Raw genomic sequence first — 27,968 nt, 5'->3', positions numbered from 1 at the left:
AATAGATTTTGTTTATCAATTAACTTCTATTAACTAAACTAAATCAACATTTGGTTTGAGCATCCTTTGCGTTTAAAGCAGCTTTTGCCCTTGGTGCACTTGAGCAGAGTTTCTCAGGAGCTTGAAGCTTCTTGAAGCGTCTTGGAGACACAGTTCTTCTGGATTTAGTCTGTCTCAGTTTGTTCTGTTTCTTCATGTCATTCCAGACAGACTGATGATGATCAGATCAGATCTCTGTGTGGAGCACAAGAATCTCACTGGATTATTACACTTAATGGCAAAATGTATGTTTGTAAATGTAAACTGATATTTCCTACTGACACACTACAGCAAAAGATATAAATAACTGACTTAAAACATTTTTAGCTGCTGATAATACTAGTGTTCTAATCATTTTGGCCTCCACTTCATGTCATTCAAAGTGACCATAGGAAGAAAGAGATTTTGCAAAACACCTTTCTTCTGAGTTACAAAGGCTCCTGGGGTCTGCTTATTAATATTGAAAAGCTATTAGTTTTTTAATAAAGCCTGTGCTGGCTTTGGTTGGTGAGATAATTAACATTACATTCATTTTGGAAGGGAAACAGCAATGAGAGACAGCTGGCCTTGTCTAGGGCTGCACTCTTTCACCTTTCAAAGTTATAACCTGCCAAAATCGCTCAAGCAGAATAAGGGCCCTGGGTGTGCTAGTCGACTGGCAAGCCTCTGCGAGAACAAAGAGGAAAAAGAATGATATGAATTCCTCAGGGAGAGCTTGTTCAGATTGCTAAATTTGCTAGCAGGGCTGGCAGCTGTTGTTAAGGTAGCAAATGGTGTTAGTGAGAGAGTTTCAAGGTAAGAGTGTGGTAGAGACTACTTAGACAACTTGACATATAAGTGAAGACTTTTCTCCATCAGCAGAGTAAGTGCTTCACCTAAAATAAACTGCCTCAAAACATACAGAGCTGAGCGGTACTGTTTACCTGAACAACAATTTTAGCCAAAATTAAGAAGCTTGTAAAAGACGCGCAGTGATGAATTAGCGCTGAAAAGGCGTGGACGTGGAATTTATGTGAGGAGAGAATTAAAATGAATCACGCAATGATATTCACTAAGGTTTGCGCTCGTCAAATTACTGGCATTTGCGCCATTATTTAACGCCCAAAAAAGCATGTCTTAAAATATTTTGCTCTTGAAATGGATGCAATTGTTGCTAGGAGAGCAGAAGGGAGAGGATTTTTTTTCCACACATATCCTCATTTTATTTTATTTTACGCTAATTTGCACTGTACTTGGTATATTGCGTTGGTTGATATGTAAATGAGATGTTGCGTCTGTGTTCTTTCATTTGCGCGGTTGTGAGTAAAACACCTGCAGAAATTTCCAAACCTATCGATATTGTTTTGGACTTGCAATCTTGCGTTAATTTGCCCTGTTTAGTAAAACTGGTCCTAGGTGTGTTCGACTTGAAGCAACACTGCACAGACCGATCAGTGTATGATATAAAAGTACCTCGAGAGTGATTCAAAAGCAGCGATCGGTCTTCATTTTCATTATTCTAAATATTTGCTAAGGCTTGTGGTTATTTTTACCACCATTCTTGACACACCCCAATGAACGGCACAAATGATGAACTCACTGGCCATTGTTTTAATGCACTTACGTCCAATGCAAAACACATTTCTATAGACATGAACATAGCAATGCTGCTATAACTGAGGTTGCCTATGCTGCTATCACGTTCTCCACACCGTTTCTGGATGAAGATAAGAATTCAGGTGTTTACATGCCTGTTTCTTGCAATTAAAATCGGTGAACGCTACATGGTTTAATGCAATTATGGTTACTACAACTATGAACGATTAAATTGGATAGAATACTTTGATTGTTGTAATAGATTGATTAAAGTATTGTTTACTAAAAATGTTGAATCACAATATTTCCAAAATCCCATTATAATCGCATTATAAAAGATGCATGTTGTACATCCAGATTACCTTCATACCACACACATTCATATTTTTAACAAGTCTCTTACTTATTCAAAAAGTATCTATGTTTTATTTCAGATGCAGCCATAATATAATTATACTAGCCTTTAAACTGGGTCATACTATTGTCATTGCCAGGAGTTTAAGTGGAATTGTATTCCATGTAAACATTTGCCACGCAGCTAAATGATGAAGTGGTAACATTTTATTTTGATAGTCCACTTTAGACATTCTACTAACAGTAAGTAACTTTGCAACTACATGTCAACTAGCAGTCATTAGAGTACGTAAAATACTGTTTTACCTCTGTGACAAGCGGGTGTAAGAAATCAACAGCAGATACGGTGGAAGAAAGTAGTTACACAAGAGAGCTTTTTGGGTATTTAAAAATGTATTCTGTGGAACATACAAATGCAATATGACATGAACAGGAGATGGATTTGGCTCTGTACCGACATGATTGTGAGCTGTGCTGATATAAAGCCATATCGCACTCCTGCTCGTGTGATATTGCCCATATACAGTGGGGCAAAAAAGTATTTAGTCAGCCACCAATTGTGCAAGTTCTCCCACTTAAAAAGATAAGAGAGGCCTGTAATTTTCATCATAGGTATACATCAACTATGAGAGACAAAATGAGAAAAAAAAATCCAGAAAATCACATTGTAGGATTTTTAAAGAATTAATTGGTAAATTAAATAAGTATTTGGTCACCTACAAACAAGCAAGATTTCTGGCTCTCACAGACCTATAACTTCTTCTTTAAGAGGCTCCTCTGTCCTCCACTCGTTACCTGTATTAATGGCATCTGTTTGAACTCGTTATCAGTATAAAAGACACCTGTCCACAACCTCAAACAGTCCAACTCCAAACTCCATCATGGCCAAGACCAAAGAGCTGTCAAAGGACACCAGAAACAAAATTGAAGACCTGCACCAGGCTGGGAAGACTGAATCTGTAATAGGTAAGCAGCCTGGTGTGAAGAAATCAACTGTGGGAGCAATTATTAGAAAATGGAAGACATACAAGACCACTGATAATCTCCCTCGATCTGGGGCTCCACGCAAGATCTCACCCCGTGGGGTCAAAATGATCACAAGAACTGTGAGCAAAAATCCCAGAACCACACGGGGGACCTAGTGAATGACCTGCAGAGAGCTGGGACCAAAGTAACAAAGGCTACCATCAGTAACACACTGCGCCGCCAGGGACTCATTTCAAGGTCCTGGAGTGGCCTAGCCAGTCTCCAGATCTCAACCCCATCGAAAATCTTTGGAGGGAGTTGAAACTCCGTGTTGCCCAGCAACAGCCCCAAAACATTACTGCTCTAGAGGAGATCTGCATGGAGGAATTGGCCAAAATACCAGCAACAGTGTGTGAAGACTTACAGAAAACGTTTGACCTCTGTCATTGCCAACAAAGGATATATAACAAAGTATTGAGATGAAATTTTGTTATTGACCAAATACTTATTTTCCACCATAATTTGCAAATAAATTCTTTAAAAATCCTACAATGTGATTTTCTGGATTTTTTTTCTCATTTTGTCTCTCATAGTTGAGGTATACCTATGATGAAAATTACAGGCCTCTCTCATCTTTTTAAGTGGGAGAACTTGCACGATTGGTGGCTGACTAAATACTTTTTTGCCCCACTGTATGGATGGGGAAGTTCAAAAGAGTACAAGATTGAGTAGAGGTATAAGCACAAAAGATCAGAGATAAAGAAAATATATTTGCCACATTTAAAGTACAGGAAGATAACAAGATGACAGTGTCCTTAACTCAAGTGTACAGAAGCTCTCAAGGTGAAGAAACACCAGGCACACCAGATGCCCGGCAAAGAAAAAAAAAAAAAAATATATATATATATATATATATATATATATATGAAGAGTTCAGATGCAAAAACCTCTAAATGCCATCTGAAATTTTCTTCTAAAATTATAATTTTTGTATCAGGCTCCTATATTTATGTTTAGTTATTTCACTTTAATTGCATAGAAAAGGACCTATACTGTATATTGCCTTTAGAGTAAAATTACTGAACCTAAACATAGGAGCCTGATAAAAATGCTCATTTTAGATGAATATTTCAGATGGCATTTAGAGGCTTTTGCATCTGAACTTTATATATATATATATATATATATATATATATATATATATATATATTAAACCTGCTTAAACCGGTAAATATATATACAGTAAATATTAAACAGACAGTCTATTAAAACTCTAATGACTGCTAGTTGATATGTAATTGCAAAGTTATTCATATGTCTAAAGCAGACTATCAAAAAAGTGTTATCTACAAAATCACTAAATCAGTGCATTGCAGGAGACTGCTGCACTGCAAAACATAAATGACCTGTAATGTGACATAAACATTGTGAATGACAAAGCTTGCAGCAGCAGATGGTTTTCAAACCACCAAATCTATTCTATATTTCAGAGGAAACATCATTTCAGCTGATCTACGATGTTGTTTGATAATTATGGCAAACTTGAAAGTCTTACAGCAGTATGATTGCATAAATGTACTGAGACCAGGGCAAGTTGTCACAAAGTTTTACATGTTGATTTTAAACATCTAGTTCAAAACTGACTTAAAATCACCATATGTTTTTAATAGCTGGAACAAGTAAACATTATAAAAAACACTGACATTTCTGTTGGCCAAAACTTTTTGTTTATTGTCATGCTGTTTGGTGAATTGTTTCACATGTAAAATTTTTATTTATTTATTTTTTTTTTTAAAGAGCTAGAATAGGCTGTTTAATGGCAGGTTTCAAAGGTGGAATGAAATGAGCATCAGATTCAGAAAGTGTTTAGAAAAACTTTACACAGAAATAAAAGGCTACTGAATGAATGCAGTCTTTAATGAGACTTTAATTGTCACTGCATCATTCTGATAAAAACATTGAACATTTTTTTATGAAAACCCCCTTAGACAACAAAGCCATCTGTTTTACTGCAGGGCCACAACAATGACAAAGTCAAACAATCTTTAATTAACAGTGCAGATTATATATAATGGCATACAGACTGTCTAGTAAACAAGACAGTAAGTACATTATTATGACTTCTTGCTGGTGTGCCCAAGCTTACTTCAGAAGCATATTATCATAAGCATTATTATTATTATTATTATTATTATTATCAATATACATTTTGTCACAAATGATGCATTTGACCTCAAGTTATATAAAATCAGTAAACTTGATGAACTTGAGCAGAAACTTTCAGTCTACTGTTAATGCAGATTTATGAGGCACTTGGTAACTGATCATATAATTTTAATGATGCATTTCTTTACTTCAGCAAGACAGTTCAACTAATCTAGGGCTAATTATACTATAATTAGTTATACATAAAGAGCATATCTCAATCTAATTAGGATATGCTCTCATGCATATTCATATAATCAAGCATGAGTGCATATAATAGCTCAAGATTTTACATGTAAAGAGTATCAGTGAAGTCAAAGGCTCTCGATTGCTTTATGAAGGGACAGCACTTGTGTCAGTGTTACTCCGCTCATCTAACCAGTGATTAAACATTTGTGCATAAAATCACATTTCCCTCTCAAATCAAAATTTCAATTGTGCCAATGCCAGTAAAAATTCATGATTCTTGAAACCAATTTCAGCTCTCCAAACACTATATGCTATTGAACAGATTTTTTTTTTTTGTTCATATTGAAAGTTAAATACTAACAGAAATTCTAACAAATTAAAACAATGACACACAGCCTTCAATTATTTCTCAATTAAATAAACACTACAGTTCACCAATAATAGACAATGAGATCTATATTTTTACCGCAAGTCTTAATGTGCAGATCTGACACATACTTTTGTTTACAAATCAATTTATTAACTACATTATAGTGAAGTGCATCTGTATGTGAACGTTCAAAAACAGATACCTGTCAGTTAGAAAGCTTGTGAGCGCCAAACACTGGAACTACAGTATGTCAATCTTTTAAATTTTAGTATTGATTTTGTTTAAAGTACTGGTACTTTAATATCCCTAGCTTAAATAAATGGATAGTTGACTTTGATGAGTTTCTCCTGTCTGTTGTGGAACATATCTAAAACAATTCCAAGCAAAATTTTGCGTATTATTATTATTATTTAAAAGATATACCTTTACACATTAGTGCCTTAAATGTACATATTATTACCTAAGCGGTACATATTAGAACCTTTTAAAAGGGTAACTATGGTAACAAAAACAGTAACAATTGTTGTACAAATTTTTTGTATGTTATCTTTTAAAATGACATACAATTATAACATAAATAATAGACTTTTTTTTAACCCCTAAACATTTCCTTACCTATATTTAAACCTCAACAGAAGCAAATGCAAATCTGGCAAGAGGTTTTTTGTTTTGTTTTGTTTTTTTTTTTCAGAATATGTATGTAAACCGTAAGTACATTATATCAAAAACTTAGTTTTATAATGTAAGTGCATCATAACTGATGACATTTAACATAAAATGGGACAAAATATTAACTAATTACAGGCCCTAAGATATAACCTTGCATACAGCAGAGTTTCCCAACTCTATTCCTGGAGACACACCAAAACTTTATCAAATCAAACCGTTTCCAGTCAAACACACCTGATTCAACTCATCAGCTCATTAGAAAGAGAGCCGACAAGAGCTGAAATAAGTCAGATAAGAGAAACACTGATATAGAGGTATACTTAAGAGTTTAATCTAAAAGTCTTAAATAATAATAATAATAATAAATATGTTAGCATCACACTGTTCACCCAGACTGCATTCTCACAAGCCCAAGGTGATGGAGCTTCTGATCCCCAATGTCACGCAGCAAATTGTCAGTTTTTTTTTTTTTTTTTTTCTGCAGATGTCTCTGACTTCTCTTTCAAGATGAAGGTGGTGTTGAGGAAAAGGGGCAAACCCCCCAAGCACTGTTAGATGGTTTGACTCTGTGAGAAGTGCAGCAGTGATGTGAAGCTCTGGGCCCGTATTTATCAAGCCTCTGAGAATTACTCTCAAGAACACTGCTAAGAATTGACTTAAGTATAAAAAAATTCTTGGCTCGAAGCTGCGCTTAAAAGTTAGTTATCAAGCATCTCAGTGGTAATTTAAGCGAAGTGTAGGACTAAATCTTAAGTGTCAGCCTTAGAGATGATTCACGACACTAAAACCCTAAACTGTGTTGTGATGACGCTTCGTTTCCTTGCCATAATGTATTCTGTTGAAAATTCTTTATTGTCAAATGTGTGTTGAATGTAAATTCCTATTATAAATTGAACCATTCAATGTGAATTCATATGAGAATATTCCTAAATAAGGAAATCTATTCAGTGATTGGTCCATGTGTATGTCGTCAACCAAAATCCCGTTTGTGGCACAGCAAAGTGTCGTGAATCATATCTAATGCCGAGTTCACACTGCACGATTTTAGCACGATTTTTCACTCGCCGACAGGTTTTGATAAATCACCGAGAAATGCCCAAAATCAGAGGCAAATCGGAGCTCGTTCACGCGAGTGACAATCGCGCAGTGTGAATTATCAAAGACGCGATCTGAGAGAATCGCCGACACGTCGCCGACGCCTGTGAAATATTTGACATGCTAAATATCTGGAGCTGTCGGCGATTCACAATCCTGCTGTGTGCAATGCTTTCTGACTGAAAACTACATCGGCGATGACCTTCAGCCAATGAGAGACAAAGATACAGGGCAGAGGGAAGTTCCGTGAGGAGTTATAGACCATATCAGTATTTTAATATGTACAATTATATCATACAGAAACAAGCACAAACGCTTGACCAGCCGCAACATCAGCATAACAGTTACTGCAAAATTATTATTTACCACTCTTTGCAGAACACAATCCCTGTTCCCTGCATCTCCCTCCTGCATAATCTGTTTTTGTTTTTGTAGCTGGAAATCAGCGCACAGACAATTTGCGGGCTATATTTTTTAAATACTTCCAGTCTCGCTCGAGAACAACGGGCTGATGCACGCAGGTTCTCGCACTATTTCCTTATCACTTCTCGCGTGTGTTTTGTTGTGAAACTTAGTTTGCGGATCAGACAGAGTTGTCGGCGATTCTTCCTATTGTGAAACCGTGCAATGTGAAAGCCCCTGTCGCCGATCCATCGTGCAGTGTGAACACAGCAGCGACTGAATGCTACCCCAGATAGTCACGCAGTGTGAACACAACAGCGATCCGACGAGTTTGAAAATCGTGCAGTGTGAACTCGGCATAAGGCTGACACTTAAGATTTAGTCCTACACTTTGCTTAAATTACCACTGAGATGCTTGATAACTAACTGTTAAGCGCAGCTTTGAGCCTAGAATTTTTTTTGCACTTAAGTCAATTCTTAGCAGTGTTCTTGAGAGTAATTCTTAGAGGCTTGATAAATACGGGCCCTGGTGTGCATTGGGATTTGCTTCTGTCCTTGTAGCTTCAGGGCTTACATCAGAGCATCTTTCGGACATCTGCATTTACACTGTTATTTAGTCAATAATACATGCTAATTTACTGTATGGATGAATCTCATAAAACTAGTCAAAATAAAACTTATCAAGTATTACCATCAGATGAAAAAGAAGAAACAAGAATAGTCTTTACAAACCATTAAGATTTGCATTTTGGTATTATTTTCATGAAATATGCACTTGCCGTTCGTATTACTATAATAATAAAAACCCCTTCTCATTACTGTAAAGAGAAAAAAAAAGTATGCAGTATATTATTTAAGTCATAAAATATGTATCTACTCAGGTCTAATGGTACTTTTTGTAACAGTTATTGTATTACTGTATATAACGAGAATGACTCATTAAGAAAAAAAAAGAACTCAAAAGTAAAATGTCATGATTAGGGTTGGGTACCGTTCACATTTGAACCGGTACGGTACCGGTACCGGTATCTGAAATTCGGTACCGGTACCCAACGGTACCTTTTTTCGGTACTTTACTCTCTGTGTAATAACAAAAACATTTATTTCAGTGAAAAAATAAGTCCAAAACTCTCAATTTCAACATTTTGAACAATTGGACCCAACAATTGTTTTTCTTTTTTTTCTTCCAGAAATTCTTGTGTTTTATTTTTTCTGATAATCAAATGAAGGCATGAAACATTTATTTATTTCTAATCAAATCAAAATGAAACCCTTTTATTTTTTTGGCAAACAAACAGAGGTTTACTGTTAAAATTAATACATGGTAGAAAAATTATGTGAATATACCTTTAAAAAGTTATAATAATAATTGTATTTTTTCTACAATTAAGTCGTTAATGTGGTTGTAATAATTATTTTTATAATTTAATTGTTTTATTTAAATTTGTCAGTAAATGGAATATATAAAGACGTACATTATACTGTACAAAAGTAATACAAGTTTAATATATTTCTGTTACATGTTAAACCGCACTTTTATTTTGACAGGTTGCGTGAAGTTTCTGTGTGTATACAGTATGATATGATGCTAGTTTTCTCAAATGAAACGGTAAAATTCTCATGAAGTGACTCACAGCCTGTAAGTTCATGTGTTCATGTAGTGCAGAGGCCGAAAATCACCGCGAGTTCACGTGTGCTTCAGTATTTGTTTATTAAACAAAACCGCGTCTCCGCCATTCATACATACCGAGGCTAACGGAACATGCAGGATTCATATTTAAACCGTCTTTTTGCGTTTTAATATTCACATACACTAGTTCATATCGCGATTCGAATTAAGTGACAGACATTCTTTTATTCATCCAAAACTTGCCGAATTCCGTGGCATTCCGCGTTATAGAGTAAATTCCGTTTATATGAATGGACTCCGCCATCCTGTCCGCGTTTTCGCGGAAACCATATGACCCTAGAAATGTAAGCACACTTCAGAACATTTCGGTTTGCCCTCTGTGTTGTGTTTTAAAGAGTTGCAGGGGTGACAAGTCACAGGGTCTCTCTCTCTCTCTGTCTCTCTCGTATGCGCCCAAATGCGTTCTCAGGTACCGAAATTTGGTACCGAATGATTTCATGTGAATCGATACTCGGTAGTACCGACGCAATTCGGTCCGTACCCTTAAAAGTACCGAGTTCGGTACCCAACCCTAGTCATGATATATGATGGTTTAAAAAATGCTTGAAGTTGATTGTCATAAGAATGACTGTATTAATTAGAATATTCGTTAATGTTCATTTTAATGAAGAACAAAAACATTACAAAACTGTAAAAAATAGCATCTAGTTAATTCCTTAGATGTTATGCTTGAAACAGAATGAATAAAGGAATGAATTAATAAATAAATAATGTATGTCAAAACTACATAAACCCATTTGAAGTATAATTCTGTTATTGTCAGAGTCCGTGTCTTATTATTGTCTTAATCCCTATTCGGACGGAAATTGTTTCTCATATGGACGTCTGTGAAAATAAATTAGCATAACACCTCAGTGATAAAACTCATGGATTCGGATGGCGATTTATTCACAGTGGAGGAGCGAATTCTGTGATCCTGTGAACCCAGGAACACGTATAATAATACTTATTATTATTATGTTAAATGTATTATTATTCCAAGCATACTTTATAATATATAATCTTATTTATTATTTGATTATATAAATCTCCTGTTTAAAAATAGGATATGTATATAACTGTATATAATACACTTACTGCATACCAGCTGCTGCCATAATAAAGACCCATTCCGAATGTTTTCGTGCTTTTCTTCTCTTTCTGCTCCCACTCACTGTGGTGGAGCAGTTATAAAATATTGCTCTTCTAAATACTTTCCACCATTTCATAAATAAATTTGCATGCAACTTACACGGAAGCGCAACAGTTACCTTACGGTGTTCGGGAGTGCTCAAAAAGGGTTTAAACAATGAATTTTGAATTGATTTCTTCCCGTAAACACATAGATGTGGATTCAGACGGCAATTAAATTACCACACGACCTTAGTTTTTGCCAAAAAACAGTAGGTAATTCGGACGGGGAATTTTACATGGGTGTTGAGAGAAAAACACCAACATCCTGGATTCGGACAACATTAAAATCACCAACTACCCCCTGTAAATGGTGAAAATGCCTTACGTGCCCCTGAGAAACAATTACCGTCTGAATCGGGCTTTAGTCTTCCCAGTGTGACCTAGTTTCTGTCTCCCCTTTGATTTCGTCATTTGATTCACCTGTGTCTCATTAATGATACTCATGTGCCTCCCTATTTAAGTTTTACTCTGTCCTGTGTTCCCTTGTCCGGTATTTTATAAATCCCCTGTCTATGTGTGTCACCTGCCTACATATTTGTGGATTTACCTTTATGTGGATTATTAAAGACGGTTTGCCTTCATGATCTTCTTCGTGCGTATTTACTCGACTTCGTAGTGTGACAGTTATAGTTTCTATATAGCAAATGTGCCTTGTGTAATTCATAAAATCATTCTTTTACACACAATTTCTGTAAATATACTGTACTTCAACATACTTCAACACACACGAGATTTCAGGATGAAAAACATGACAAATGTCTTGAAATAAATCATCTGAACAATGTCTTGATGTGTGGTTGTGACTCCAGGCCATTACAATTATTAGAGAAATAATGCACTCCTGAAGTGGTAATGTGGCCACGACGCTGGAGCCTATTAATGGAATGGTCTTTCTCCATTTTCAAACAAATTAAGACATTCGATTTTTGTTAACTGAACACAAGCTCTTATTGCGATAGAAAACACTAACGGTTTCCAATGACTACAAAATATTTTTGTTTGCTGGGGTGGTAATATTATATAGGCCTATTAATAAGGAAGGGGGCCCAAAATGTTGTTTTGCCTATGTCACGATAAGAGGTAAATCCGGCCCTGCCTCCACCTACCATATTTGTCAGTGTCTCTGGGATGCGGGTGAAGTGCAGGAAGATATTAATAAAAGACTCCAGGTTAGGTTATGTGCACTGGTCAGATCTAGTTATGCTGCCCACACAGTACAAATGTTCTCATTTGGGTTCTTCTGAATGCAATAGCATCAACTCCAGACTCAAGACAGTTGTCTTATACAGTGATGATAATGCAGAAGTTACTTCACCTTCAATATGCATGATTGAGTATAAACACAACAGTGTGTGTCTAATATATTATTCATGCTGTTAGTTTATGATGATAATGAGAATACATTCATCAGCCTCTGGTTAAAACCCAATTCAGCATTATTTTTTCTCCACTTCAACATGTAAATAAATGAATGAATAAAAGATATATGACTTTACATGTATATACAAAATATGATTGGAAGTACTTCCGTATACATAGCTGTATTATTGCTGATTTATTTAGTCTCTCATTTAAATGTCCACTTTGATATTTCTTGTTTTTTTGTTATGCAGAGAGCATTTGAGTAAGACGAATGAGACTGGCCTGCACGACTATCCATCACCTTGAGACGCAGTGAAATGTTACTGAGGGGCAATTTACAAACTCTGTCTAGCACATACTAAATGTGTCAGAAGTACAGCATTACACACTGCATGAGAAACTGGCAATTCAATGGGAAATAAAATAGTCAAGAGAGAATATTCAAGGACTCTGTGTATTATCTGCAACATTATCCTATCTTAGTCTAAATAAAAATGTCCATGATTGAGCCAATATACACATTACACATAAGCTCTTATGCACAAAGACAGCAGTTACTAATTTTGCTATATTTATTTTCTCTGAAACTGTAAAAATGTTGTCTTTTCGATGGACATTCAGAGGCAGTATAAATTCTAACTTTGCTGTGTTAACTTCAACAGATTCCAAACATGTTGTTTAAATTTGGGTCAAAGTCCTTTTGGTATTGAGAGCTGGCAATATCTCTTCATCAATATGTCATTAACAACCTCTCTGTTCTTATATTCTTTTGATCGTACAGGTCTGTTTGTTGGTTTCACTAGAGGTTATATGAGAACAACCTGTGAATTTCACATGATTTTCTAAATAAATTTGGAAGGCTTTGACTGCAAGAGTTTTCTCGCATTTAAAAAAAAAAGAAGATGAAGAAGAAAAAAACTTTCATAATGTACATACTGGGAGGGTAACTTTTAATTGTATTCCAATACAGAATACATGTGGTAAAATGTGATCTGTTATGTTTACTCATGTATTTCTTAAATCATCCTTAGCATTTGCAAACCAGTAAGTGCATTTCTTAAAACTATTCGTACAAACAGCTCTACACAAATGCCTGTAACCTTCTCAAAACCCTAAGTTCATCTCTGAAAAGTAAGTTCTTGTGTCAATAAATGTAAAAGTGCCATCAGAATGACAAGCCCTTGTGTCGTAGTTCACAACAAGATTATAATGCTTGTAATGTCATAATGTTCTTGATATAACAGTGTACTCTTTCAGTATTTCCTGATATAATATGGCTTCTGTATGGCAAATATCACTTTCAACAGTACAAGTTTGCACATTACTATATGTGGGATATTGATTGCAAGAAACTGGACAGGATTTACATTTACACTTTTACTAGCAGTCAGACAAACAACAGAACAATGTCATTATAACATAGATAAGAAAAGAACACAACTCTATAGTCACATGTGTTTGTTTGTGTGTGTGCGTGTGTTTGTGTGTGTGTGTGTGTGTGTGTGTGTGTGTGTGTGTGTGAGAGAGTTTGTTACAGTATGCATATCTGTTTAAAATATATTTACTGTAAAATGTAAAATGCAACTGGGCTACCGTAATATGAAGCATTACAGTAACTATTCAGTTTTCTCGTAAACGACTCATGCGAAGCAGTTCAAAGAATCAGTCTCTCTAAACCCCTCCTTTCTGTGAACCCTCATTGCTGTGATTGGTCAGATGGCAGTGTCCTTTGTGATTGGTCTACCGTAAGGATGCAACGATTACCGGTTTGACGATAAATCATGATAAAATTCCCCACGGTTAGTATTACAGTTTCATATTTTAATTATCATTAAAACCGTATTCGTTACCGCGATCTGAACAACTCACGATAAATAAATACTGTCCAGCATAAAGTACAGTTGTAAGTAACAGTCTCACGTGCGCACAGCGGCAAAGTAGTTTTGTTTTGTGTGAAAATAGGGCGGAAAAGCTGGGAGGTTTTAAAAGAGTGCTAAGGGAATTATACAAATAAATATATGAATTATTTAATTATATGAATGTACCTCTGAAGGTTCTGACTGTCTTCAGAAACGATTCAATTTTGTTTTTATCTTCGCTCCATGTGATGCCTAAAGGAAGTGTTCTTAATCGCAATACTGCTTTGTCCATGGAGTTTACGGGAAACAGCTGTAATTCAGCTTTTCCATAAGCGCCACCTGCTGTCAGTGAGTGGATTTACAGAGACTTATATTTACATTCAGCCTGTGTGCAGTTTCTGTCTGGACAAAAATGGACCAAATTTGTATGCCCTGCTGTAAACTTTAACCGATTGATGGAAAACAAGCTTATGTGGATTTTACACATTTAAACAATTCAGATAAGTTATCTAGAATTATTTATGGAGCAGATAAAATACATATAATCATTTATTAATAAATTATAATTTTGACTTAACCCTTTTCTTTATTTAAAGGCTGAAATGTGAGGTTTACCTTTATATGAAACTTTTTCAAAGCTTTATTTGAACATTTACATTAGATATTTGAACATGCTATTAAACTGTTGTCAGTCAAGTTGTCATTTAAAATCCAAACATCATTGGTAATGTTATTGTTTTAGTGATTATGCAAACAAAAAGTCATTGTATTTGCTGTTTGTTGATTTTTAAATATAAAACTTGGTAAAGTGATTTATGTGTCGGTACTTTTTGAACATCTCCAGCACATTTTAACAATACCGTGATAATACTGATAACCGTGATAATCTTGGTCACTATAATCGTGATAAGAAATTGTCATACCGTTACATCCCTAGTCTACCGTGTACAGCGAGTGTCGGAAACGAAACGTCCATTGCCATAACGGAATGACTAGAGACTTGTCAATACATATAAAAGATGATATCTATTGTAACTTACCAATTTGAGCCGGATTCTGATGATGAAACGGTTGAAGCGGCTGATCGACAAGAGCAGAAGCAGGACTTTTCTCAGTGGTAAGTGTCAAGTTTGTGGTATTATAAGATGAGATAAAACAAATTTACTCTCAAAGCATAGGATACAGCGTCTTCTCGACATGATGCTAACCACACGGAAATTTTTACTGTGTTTGTGGACGGGCAAGTTGTTCGCGAGAACGTGGGCGGACATTATGCAAATGTGTTACTTTGTAACGTACAGCCGTAACAGAATAAGATTCAAATTCCTGACGACTCGTTTAGGCGATTGCAAGCCGACTCTTTTTTTTTAATAGACAATAACTTTATTTATCGTGCACTGTTGGCTTCACAACTTTTCAGATAGTTTATGTTCACAAACAGCTACATGACACACTGCATGAAAGGTAATATTCGAAAAGGCATAATAGGGGCACTTTAAGGTCATGACAGTGAACATGGTCCAAAGTAGGGATCCTTATTTCATCAGAAACGTGCCTACATCCTTAGTCTCTTCTACTTCTTGCTCTGTTTTGCCAGCTGAAGGTTCATGAGATGCACCTCTAAGTAATTTTAGAAAACTGGTAATCAATGGTTGATCAAAAGGTTTCCCTTCATTAGTGAAATTCAAGATTCACCTGCAGAATTCATCAATTCAGGACAAATTTAAAAGACAACAACAACAGCAAAAAAAAAAAAAAAGTCTAATAGATGTGTATAGAATCTATTCTTGACAATGAAAGCTAGCAATTTGCATTAAAATGAATTGTAAAATATATGATTTGTAGCTGTATAAACAATGCTAAAGACTAAAACATTTCTATTAAATATACTTTAATCATTTAAAAATACCAGAGACATTGACAGTCTGTTGTCTTGTGAATAGTGGATCCACCTTTCATCCCCCAAAGCATTTCTCACTGTTTATGTTCAGGTGTGTGAATAGAGACGTCTCACTATTCCTCCATAAAATTCCCAACAGGAAATTCCTCAGTAAGTTATATCCTCCTGTCACTCATAACAGCACCTTTTACACATACCATAAAAGAGGGTTCTCTTACAGCGCACATCGCTTCTGATTGTATTTTGTACAATACCTGTTGATTTTAAACACATAACACTGTTATATTCTGTGTTAATGACATAGTTTAGAGTGAATTACAACACAAGTTTAGCAGTAAAAGAGAAAATGTGACAGGTCTTAGAGCGAATGACAGGTTACACAAAACCTGACAGGTTATTCTTCAAATATGTAAATCTGAGAACAACAAAAAGAATAATGAGCTGAACTCCTTTGATCAGACTGCGCAGTTTAGTGACAGATGAGATTGCTTTGGACAGTAGCTCTCTAATAAATGAGGAGCTAAATTGCCCCGGCAATAATACGCCAGATTTTAATAACCAATGAATCATGCTCTTAAACAATTGGCTAATTGCTCTTTGCTCCAGAGAAAGGAGATGAGAGGTTATGTAATGCCAACTATCAGTGCACAGCCAACAAACCATGTGCTAAAAGATCCTGAAGTCCAGCTGAGAGATGAGAGAGAGAGCGGAGCTATGAAATTATACAACTTCTTTCCCCAGGCAGCTTTATTAAGCTGGATCTTTACTGGAGTAGGTAATAGTTTGGAGGAAGGCAGTACTTTAATAAATCCTAACTAGTTTCTCATTAACAGTAACACTTTCTTATCAAAAGTAAATCTGAGGGTTAGCTGGGTTGATTGTATTTCTTTCATACCTCCAAAGAGTTCTCAGTTATTGCTTATCTATCTATCTATCTATCTATCTATCTATCTATCTATCACTATACGGACAAAAGTATTTGGGACAGCTGACCATTACACCAAGAACAACAGGGACTTTGAAATATTGAGGGTTTATGAAATAGTGTTTTTTTTTTTTTTTTTTTACTAAATAAATCAGTGTGTATCCCTAAAGAAAAGCTGAAACAACATGTATTACCTAAAGAGTAGAAAGTAAACAACAACTATAATAAATTACGTTTATTTGAATATTTTCCCCCCTAGATCTAAAGCCTTGTTTGGCTCAGAGTAGTATTATCTGGTTATTTAAATGTGTTTTTTAATTATGCTATAAACCCTTGGTAACTGTAGGGATTCTCTGAGAAATTGAAACATATTAGAATAGGAATTTTTGTGATGCGGTACTGTATTTTCCACAACCCTTCCCTTAATTTATTTTGACCGCAATATCATAAGTAAAGCTAACTTTCACTTCACGTTGCTCGGTTCACATTGACATCTATGCCAACTTTTAAGTACTACTGGCTTCCTATCTGACTTAAAAAGAGAATTAAATCAATAACAAGCTTCTCATCATGGACTGTCCAGAAAAGTCACTGTAGTAGCCATGTCAGATACAATCCTCATCTTAATTAATTAGTTATTTTAATTAAATATATTATGCCATTGTATCACATATATGTCTTGTCGATTTCAATCAATTTGGTGTTGTGTACATCTAGGGGACATGGCTGTTCCTAATTGTAAAGTAAAGTAAAGTAAAATAATAATAATAAAATAAAATAATTATATTTTTGAATTGTTACCTGAGCCCATAAAGCACCGTGCCATCTGGATGGAGACGGATCATTCTGTTCTTCACTGTTACACCATGTACAAAGGACTTCTTGTCGTTTAGGAAGTATGTGTCCGGCACCCACAGCTGATCGGCTACCCGGTTATCCAGCGTCAGGTTCAGAGGAATCTCAGAATAGGACAGACGTTTGTCTCGCCAGGCTTGCTGGAAATACATAGTCAATGTGTAGTCCTGAAAAATAAACCATACAAAGAAGATTAATGGGTTATAAATATAAAAATGTCAAAGAAAGAGGAAAGATAGAAAGAAAGAAGGAGGCATTTTGGGGTATATTTTAAAATATTTTGGGGCTGAGTATTACATGACTTGCTTTAAAATGTGATGATGTATAACTTTAAAAGCACAGCAGTTCACATCAGGTCAAAAATGAGTTTTAAGGAGCTGAGATCTATAAGGAAAACCCAGGAGACGAGTACAGGTATAATGACAGGAGAGCACACTGAACAAAACAGCATGTAAATGAACCATTTCAATCACACTTTAAGGACAGAGTTCACCCAACACAAATGCCCTCATGTCATTAAAAACCTGCATGCTGCTAATTTTGGACTGTCAAATAACTCATTAACCTTCAAAACAACAATGACACTTGTTTTTTGCATAAGCATTTCAAAACACAAAGCATTAATCTACAAAAGCACATGAGAAAGATACAGGCAGGTGACAGTATATGGGAGACCAGAGAGACTTACAACACATTTTTCTTTTAATGTTTGTAACTCAGTGTTTTGGGGCTATTTATTTCGAACTTTGATACAATGTGCCCACATTTTTCAGCTGCAAATTAAAGTTGTGTTGAAATATATAACTAAAATGTGAAATGGGCATGCCAACAGAGAATAAGTTGTGACAGTAGGTGAGGTGAAATGTAACATTATTAGAAAACTTATGCATCAGTTAAATATTATATTTGCATTTATTTTGTGAAACAAACTCACTCATTTCCCACTTTCATGTTAAAAATTACTTCAAAGGTAAAAACAGTAAAAATAGTATTGTTAAACAGCAAGCAAATACAAAGTTCTGGCATGAAACTCTAAATGGTGCAGTCCAATAGGTCTAAATCAATCTGACCTAATGACATCATTATCACATGGCACAGCTGATTGGTTTTCTCCTGTATCAGTAGCCAATGAGCTCACTGCTCAATATTCAAATACCTGGATTTTTGCTTGCTGTAGCAGTTTGGCAGTGCACTTCAGAAACCCTCCACCTTCCCCAGCTCCACCTGTATAGATCTGCTATGAGGTGATTCGTGTATGCTATATGGGGTTATTTATATGTGTTATATGTGCAGCAGCAGTATTTCCTACATGCTCACAGCAGCATGTTGTGGATGTATTGGCAGTAGCAAGTCTCTGTTCTTGCTCTGTGACAGCAGCAACAGCGTAGCAGATCTGTCCCGCCAAGACCAAATACATTAACATTCGAGAGTTGGCATGACAGAAGTAACATAAGTTGTGAATGATAGAATTTGACGGTGTTATATCTTACAAGTACCGCTGGTTTATGTGGGTTAATGTTCACCACAAATGAATTTGCAATTTAATTTATTTACAGTTTTTAATGCAATTTAAAATACAATATATAGAGCACCCTGTCCCATCAGCACATGCTCCAGCATCTCTGTAAAAACCCTGTTGATAATAAGCTGTTAATAATAACCCTATCCTATTCCTTCACAGTACTTCCACTTTCCAAACCATGCCTCCATCACTCATCAGGAGCAATAGACAGACCTCTCAGCTTGATAGAAATGTTAGGATTGGAATTATATATTCAGCACTTACCGGGGTGTTCAAACTAGGCAAATGTCTTTGATAAAGAAAAGAAAGGGAATATATACTAAGAAAAATAAATCGTTCATGGCATGTATTAGTGCCAGGACAAATATTATTTAAAAAATGAGCGGCTACTCAAATAAAAACATTTAAAAAAAACAGCAAACTCAATGCTATTGTAACGGTGTCATGAGTAAGTGGCATTTGCAAAGGTTGTTTGAATATATGCTTTATTTTGTAGCTACCCAAGGTGACACAAGTAACGCAAAAATGGCATACTTCACATTTAAAGGAAATGTAATAATTACACTAAAATATTATATATATATATATATATATATATATATATATTGGAATAGTCAGATTTAAAGTGATTTAAAGGAATACAAAAGAAGAAAAACAACAATAACAACTACAAATTTACTGTAAAATAATCGGAACTATTTGCAATTAATATTTTTATTTTAAAATATGCACGCTCCTTCTTAATCCTATGCCTAAAATGTAGAAAACCACTTTGTTAAGGCTTCCTGTCTTGTCATATTCAATTATGATTTACAAAAATCACATAAATAACACCCATATTGTTTTTTTTGTTTGTTTTTTGTATTGTGGGTCATTTGCATTTCTGCCATAAAACAAATGTCAGAAAAATAATTTTTGGTTCTTATATTTTACCTGACACTTCACCATTAAAAATAAAAACTGGAATTCACGCTCTGCTTCAGTGAACAGAAAAGCCAACCTTACGTGTGTTTATGTTCCAGGAACACTATTGATTTTCCTTGAAATTTTAATTAGTTCCCATGACCCAATCAAAACGCAGCAGGCAAATATTATTTGTTTAACCATAAAGTAGACATGTAAAGTTTAGTACATATAGTATATATATATATATATATATATATATATATATATATATATATATATATATATATATATATATATATTTCAGTTTGGGGTTCATAAACCAAAGTTTAAAAGTTAGTTAGTATAAATAATGCAAAAAATCTGTCTGTGGCACAGGGTGTTAAATGTCAGTCCAATGCACCTCAGAGGTGATGATGAAATTTTTCTGTTTACATGCTGAGAAACCCAATCTCAGTGTTGCTCTCTTGCTGTAAACATCATTATGAAATGCCATGCAACACCAGGCAGGCTTTCATGGCTTTCTCTTACCGTCCTTAAAGGAAGTTCTGGAAAGTTTAGAAAGATATTGAGTCTTTGAGATTTAGTGAGTTCGGTTTGTATGATCAGCAAGGCTTCTTAAGGTTCTAAGCTTCTCCTCATAATTCTTTTATCAGGGCAGGTATTGGGATACTGGAGGGAGCCGTCTCCTATCAGGAAACCTGCAATCCATTTACTCCAGATAGAAGTTTGTTCGTAGCCTTCATGGGAAAGCTCTATATATCCGGTTTGCCATCAGGAACACTACAGTAAGGCAGCAAACAACGTAAAAATAGCCGTCACCATTGCTATCCTACATTTTCTCAGTGGAGGTGGCTGTCAAATGCTTGGAGATAATGAGCATCATGGTGTACAGTAAGCCAGTGTGGGTGGGGAGGGCTGATGTTTCTGACATCACAATACAATTGTATATGAACATCTTATTTTGTTTGTTAAAGGAACTGTTAAAAAACTGACCTATAATTAATTAAACAAACAAAAAGAGCTGGGGAGAAGCTGATTTCATAGAATCTCAATTCTGGCAACTGTTGATTCTGGATGTCTGGACAACAAAAATCAAACCGTGAAATATTTTGGGTGTGTAATGTCAATTGTATTGAATTGCAGGTATTGTAAGTTAATATTCCAAACATTTAGCAACACATTTGCATGTTTACAGTTAATGGTCACATTGACATGCAGGTAAACAAATTAAATATTTATATTTATAGTGTTCAGATGTTTAAATAATGTAACTTTTTATGATTGAATTATTAGCTTTTTATCAACTCACAATCTCACAACAGCTCTTAAATTAAGCCCAGTTTGAGAAACCCAGGTGTACTTTCATTTTGAATGCATTTTAAAATCTTAATTTAAAAAAATGAAATACATGTTCTTTCTCTTTGCTTGTTTTATATCAATGTGGTATGTTTAATGGTAAATTCAAAACAAGTTGCTTACAAAGTAATCTGAAAGTAATCTAAAAAGTAGCCAGATTACATTACCTAAAATGAGTAACCTAGATTACGCTACTAACTACAGTTTTCATCATGTAATCAGAAATCAGTAATGGACTACAATTTGGAAGTAATCTACCCAGCTCTGTTTTCTTTTATGATACATGAGTTTTGTGGTTCACAGAAAAATTACTCATTCTGTATTTACATGTTGTTCTTTTTGAATATTTCAATTCCAATTTATTTATAAAGCACAACTAAACACAACTACCGTTGACCAATGTGCTGTGCAAAGTAAATAACCATTAACAGAATTAAGACAGAGACAAGGTCACAAATAAAACTGCAAGACACAAGGCAAAGCAAATGCAAATCATGAATAATAAGCCAGATCAAATAAAATGTATTTTAACCTTGATTTAAAAATGGATTGGTTCTGATTTCTGTAGGTAGACTGTTCCAAAGTCTCGGAGCGGCTACGGCGAATGCTCAAGCCTTAAATTGGCAGACCTAAGCACTCTTGCAGGTCGGTGGTCTATCAACAGATCAGAGAGGTATGAGGGTGCTAAACCATTTAAAGACTTAAAAACCAATAAGAGCACTTTAAAATTAATCCTGTAGCGCACAGGTAACCGATGTAAAGACTGAAGGACAGGGGTAATATGCTCACGCTTTCGAGCTGCCGTCAGTACTCTGGCAGCAGCATTTTGAACCATCTGAAGGCAGTTTAAGGAAGACTGACTGATCCCCAAATAAAGAGAGTTACAATAATCAAGCCTTGTGGTGATAAAAGCATGGATTACTCTTTCAAAATTAGTAAAAGAAAGAAAGGACTTCATTTTTACCAGGTTCACAGCTGATAGAAGCTTGAATTCACAACTTGATTGACTTGTCTATCAAGCTTTAAGGCACTATTCAACAACACACCCAGATTTTTCATACACGGCTTTACATAATGTGCCAGAACACCAAGATTTAGATTTGGTATACAGTGTGTAAGGCGGAAGACGTAAACACCACACTCTCTGTTTTACTCTCATTCAGACTTAAAAAATTAGGGACATCCATGCTTTAACATCCAAGAGGCAGGCGGCCACCAGGTCTAATCCATTCTTATGTTTCAAAGGAAGATATATTTGTGTGTCATCTGCATAACAATGATATCTTATACCATACTTTTCAAATATATATCCGAGGAGAAGCATATACAAAGAAAATAACATGGGAGCTAAAGTAGAGCCTTGAGGGACCCCACAGTTCAAAGGTACAGAAGAAGAGTGAAATTTGCCAATATTAACTGAGAAACTCCTGTTCGTAAGATAAGACTGGAACCAATTATTTGCAATAGAGGCTTACAGTTACAGCAGAGCTAGTGGTAGGATTATGTGTAGTTTTAATGCTAAGTTTCGGGTCAACAGTGTAATTGCATGTGTAAGTACAATGTAACATATATACTCAATAAGTACATTGTTATCAAATGCTTATTTTCTGTATCTACACCCCTGATATACAGTAGGTCTGAATTTAAATTTTTGGGTGAACCATTCCTTTAATTTGGCTACTGTTTTGAACATTACAGAAATGTTTAAGCAAACATTCTCTGGAAAGAGATTTGTAAGAAGTGTCTTCTTAAGAATCAGCCAACGGGACATCATCAGTTATTCAAGCTCATCAGAGAGCTGGAATCATCTTCAGATTTCATCTGGCTCTACAGTAATGGGTGACCACCTCTTAAGAGGTAATTAAACAGAGAGGGTCGCCACGTCTGAGTGCAACAATTACTAGACACAATTAGAGCTGTCTGAAGTTCGGTCTCATTAAGTTGTTGAGTTTAAATTCAGGAGTTGCAGCAAATGCATTGCCAAGGGTGATATTTCAGTAACATGCCCTGACATTTCCTGAAACCAATGAGTGTCAACTTCCATTTAATTTGCAGTAGCTTTGACATCTCTCTTATGTAAATGATTTTGTCACACACAAAAATAAATAAATAAATAAAATAATACAGTTCTAAAACCTACAAAGTTCTAAACAATATCCAAGTTTTATAGAGATCTTTCCTTGATCCATTTTGATCCATAGAGAGTTCCAACCTAGGTGAAAATGGACCAGCTAGAAGTTCACAATAGTCTAAGTTAGTCTTTTCAGAAGAAAAATGCAATTATTTTACACAGCACCAATGATTTCCAATGAGGTGCCAAAAATATAAACAGTAGGCAATCAACAAGATTGCTCTTCTTAATGTTAGCGTGAGACAGTTTTGAAGTGATTTTTGTGGACAATGAAACATGTGCATCTCAAGAGACCAAAACAGAGGAATTCAAATATGACTGGTCATGGTTGATGGCTTTATAAACCCTTTGTAACCTAAATTACTGGTCCTGTTCTTTCCAAGGACAGCTTGCCTTGGTTGACTTCCTTTTACTCTGTGTTGGCAATAAATAGTTTTAGATACATATATATAAACTTGTCGGGTGAAGGAAGCAGTGCAGACATGAGGGCAAGGCCTGGAGTGGATTTTTTTATCCTCGTCTCTCATCTACATTTGAAGTTGCTTCTCTATTTCATGGCAGTGCTCTGTGAATTCGAGGGGCTAGAATGTGAAAGGCACTGGAAGCTCAGAGCGGCTGTGATGTAAATGACTGTTATTCGCGCTTCTGTCTTACTGTGTCTTTTCTCTGAGGGAGGTTTTTTTGTTGATTTGTGTGCATTGGCCAGGGGAAGAAATGACAGCCCCTTGATGACTACTGAGAAAAGTGTGAAGCCTCTAATCTTCTCTGCCAAGTAAAATAAATAAATAAATAAATGAATAAAAAAAAAAGCCTTCCTATTTATTAAACATCAGCAACAGCAGAATCTGTTTGCTAAATGCAAGACTGGGACTTATTCAGTCTAAAATCTGCTTTCTTATATTTTGTGTATACACAGCTGTGTAACACAAAATAAACAATAACTATTCCAATTCCTTTTAACAGACAAGTATGTGAATAATGAGTTGTATTATTATTTTATATTATTCATTCCTGTTGTGCAGTGCTGTTTCAGCTCTGTAACAACTGATAAGCAAACAGTATTTTGCAATTTGTGGAAGTAGTTTTATTAAAACATATACTAGACCTACAGAAATATATTCATTGAAAAATAAAGAAATATAAACATTGCAGTTTGATAATAGCTTGATTATTAACACAATGGCAAAAAAAAAGGTAGTACGATGTCTAATAGTAATAGTGTGAAACGTAATATACAGGTGCATCTCAATAAATTAGAATGTCGTGGAAAAGTTCATTTATTTCAGTAATTCAACTCAAATTGTGAAACTCGTGTATTAAATAAAATCAATGCACACAGACTGAAGTACTAATTGAGATGATGTTGGCTCACATTTAACAAAAACCCACCAATTCACTATCTCAACAAATTAGAATAAGGTAACATGCCAATCAGCTGATCAACTCAAAACACCTGCAAAGGTTCCATGATCCTTCAAAATGGTCTCTCAGTTTGGTTCACTAGGCTACACAATCATGGGGAAGACTGCTGATCTGACAGTTGTCCAGAAGACAGTCATTGACACCCTTCACAAGGAGGGTAAGCCACAAACATTCATTGCCAAAGAAGCTGGCTGTTCACAGAGTGCTGTATCCAAGCATGTTAACAGAAAGTTGAGTGGAAGGAAAAAGTGTGGAAGAAAAAGATGCACAACCAACCGAGAGAACTGCAGCCTTATGAGGATTGTCAAGCAAAATCGATTCAAGAATTTGGATGAACTTCACAAGGAATGGACTGAGGCTGGGGTCAAGGCATCAAGAGCCACCACACACAGACGTGTCAAGGAATTTGGCTACAGTTGTCGTATTCCTCTTGTTAAGCCACTCCTGAACCACAGACAACGTCAGAGGCGTCTTACCTGGGCTAAGGAGAAGAAGAACTGGACTGTTGCCCAGTGGTCCAAAGTCCTCTTTTCAGATGAGAGCAAGTTTTATATTTCATTTGGAAACCAAGGTCCTAGAGTCTGGAGGAAGGGTGGAGAAGCTCATAGCCCAAGTTGCTTGAAGTCCAGTGTTAAGTTTCCAGTCTGTGATGATTTGGGGTGCAATGTCATCTGCTGGTGTTGGTTCATTGTGTTTTTTGAAAACCAAAGTCACTGCAACCGTTTACCAAGAAATTTTGGAGCACTTCATGCTTCCTTCTGCTGACCAGCTTTTTAAAGATGCTGATTTCATTTTCCAGCAGGATTTGGCACCTGCCCACACTGCCAAAAGCACCAAAAGTTGGTTAAATGACCATGGTGTTGGTGTGCTTGACTGGCCAGCAAACTCACCAGACCTGAACTCCATAGAGAATCTATGTGATATTGTCAAGAGGAAAATGAGAAACAAGAGACCAAAAAATGCAGATGAGCTGAAGGCCACTGTCAAAGAAACCTGGGCTTCCATACCACCTCAGCAGTGCCACAAACTGATCACCTCCATGCCACGTCGACTTGAGGCAGTAATTAAAGCAAAAGGAGCCCCTACCAAGTATTGAGTACATATACAGTAAATGAACATACTTTCCAGAAGGCCAACAATTCACTAAAAATGTTTTTTTTTTTTATTTTATTTTTTTATTGGTCTTATGAAGTATTCTAATTTGCTGAGATAGTTAATTGGTGGGGTTTTGTTAAATGTGAGCCAAAATCATCACAATTAAAAGAACCAAGACTTAAACTACTTCAGTATTTGTGCATTTAATTTATTTAATACACGAGTTTCACAATTTGAGCTGAATTACTGAAATAAATTAACTTTTCCACGACATTCTAATTTATTGAGATACACCTGTATAGAGACTAACCTGTTGAACTGGTTTTAACTTGTCGCAATGTTAAAACAAAATTTACAGCATGAAAAATAGTGCAATGCAAATAATCTGCAATAAATATTGTGGCCAAAATATATGAACACAAGCCTCTGCTGACAAAAACTGCTTATGTTAATGATTATGGCTTTGTTTTGTTTTGTTTTGTTTAGTTTTTCTTTGTTTAAAGGAAATAAAGCAAAAAATATTGACTTCTGAAAATCCTTTTTAATGCTTTAGTTTGACACAAAATATGACCTTTTGGAGGTATTTCTCAGAAAATTGCACTTAGTCAACCTATCATGAAGTTATTATTAATTAATTAATTAACTTCATAATAATAATAATAATAATAATAATAACAATAAAATTCATAATAACAATAACATTCATTATTATTATTATTATTATTATTATTATTATTATTATTATTATTATTATTATTATAGTTTCTGTCCCCTTAGATTCAGCTCATGGAAAAAGAGCAGCTGTTCACACACCAGCTGAGATTTACCCTAGATGTTTCTGAAGTCACAGCAGGACAGTTGAATAAAGCCTCACACTCAAAATACACACAATCAGAGCCGTATCAGCACTAGGAGTGGGAAGTCATATAAGCTAGACCTCTGTGCGTATCCCTTTATTCTCATAGATGAAGATGTAGCGCTCCGCCACAGAATTTAGACAGTCTTTGAGCAGATTGTACACACTATGCTTTGGCTCTATAATGAAATGCCATATGTTTCCCCTGTGCATCTCACGACTGTTATGTCTCTAAAATGAAAAAAAAAAAAAAGATACACAAGGCCACTGCAGTGCTGATTTTTTTTTTTTTTTTTTTATGCTACAGACTGCTGCCATGATCAATTTTGACAATTAAAGTAAATCCTTTTAAGTCCTTTTTGTTTGTGATGCACAAAAAGTGCAAAGACAAAAGTGAAACCTGCAATTATTCAATTAACAAAACAGCTTTCCGTACACTTACAGGTGTGAAGATGTTTGTGGTGCTGGCATGGCCTGTGTTTTGCCACATGAATGTATTTTGTGGTGTTTTTTGATGGTGTTTCATAAAAAGTGTTATTTTGAACCCCGTTTATAAGTTAATGCTGTTGTTGTTTCACTTATTTGTTACCTAGTGGTCTGCTGAAAATCTTTAACCTAACTTTTTTTTTTTTTTTTTCATCATCCTACATAAGGTAAAGAACATTCTGTGAAAATGTAAGGTAACACTTTAGTTCGATAGTCCACTTCAGACATTCTACTAACAGTAAGTAACTTTGCAACTACATGTCAACTAGCAGTCATTAGAGTATTAGTAGACTGTCTGCTTAATATCTTCTAACACTTTATTTTGATGGGTCCACAACATACAACATACTGACTATGAGAAATTTTGCAAGTATATGTCAACTTCTTCTACTAACCCTAAACCTAACCTAACAGTCTAATCTGAGAATTATTTGACATGTAGTTACAAAGTTAATTATAGTTAGTATAATGTCTAAAGTGGACTATCAAAATAAAGTGTAACCAAATGTAACCTTTATATCTATAACAGTGACTGAGTAAGGTCATGTCAAAGATTGGAATTATAG

General features: G+C 35.3%; 1 protein-coding gene across 3 annotated transcripts in view; it reads right to left on the bottom strand.

The window, feature by feature from the left end:
* Positions 1-27,968, bottom strand: part of LOC131529262 (gamma-aminobutyric acid receptor subunit beta-2) — a 109,900-nt gene that overhangs the window by 53,631 nt on the left and 28,301 nt on the right. For all 3 annotated transcript variants that reach the window (XM_058758891.1, XM_058758888.1, XM_058758889.1), the window contains exon 4: positions 17,575-17,795. In XM_058758891.1, coding sequence (XP_058614874.1) covers positions 17,575-17,795 — 221 coding nt within the window. The remainder of the gene's footprint in view (positions 1-17,574; positions 17,796-27,968) is intronic.

The sequence above is a fragment of the Onychostoma macrolepis genome, chromosome 21 (assembly GCF_012432095.1).
Source record: "Onychostoma macrolepis isolate SWU-2019 chromosome 21, ASM1243209v1, whole genome shotgun sequence".
Taxonomy (NCBI): Eukaryota; Metazoa; Chordata; class Actinopteri; order Cypriniformes; family Cyprinidae; genus Onychostoma; species Onychostoma macrolepis.
This window is presented reverse-complemented; position numbering and strand designations above follow the sequence as displayed.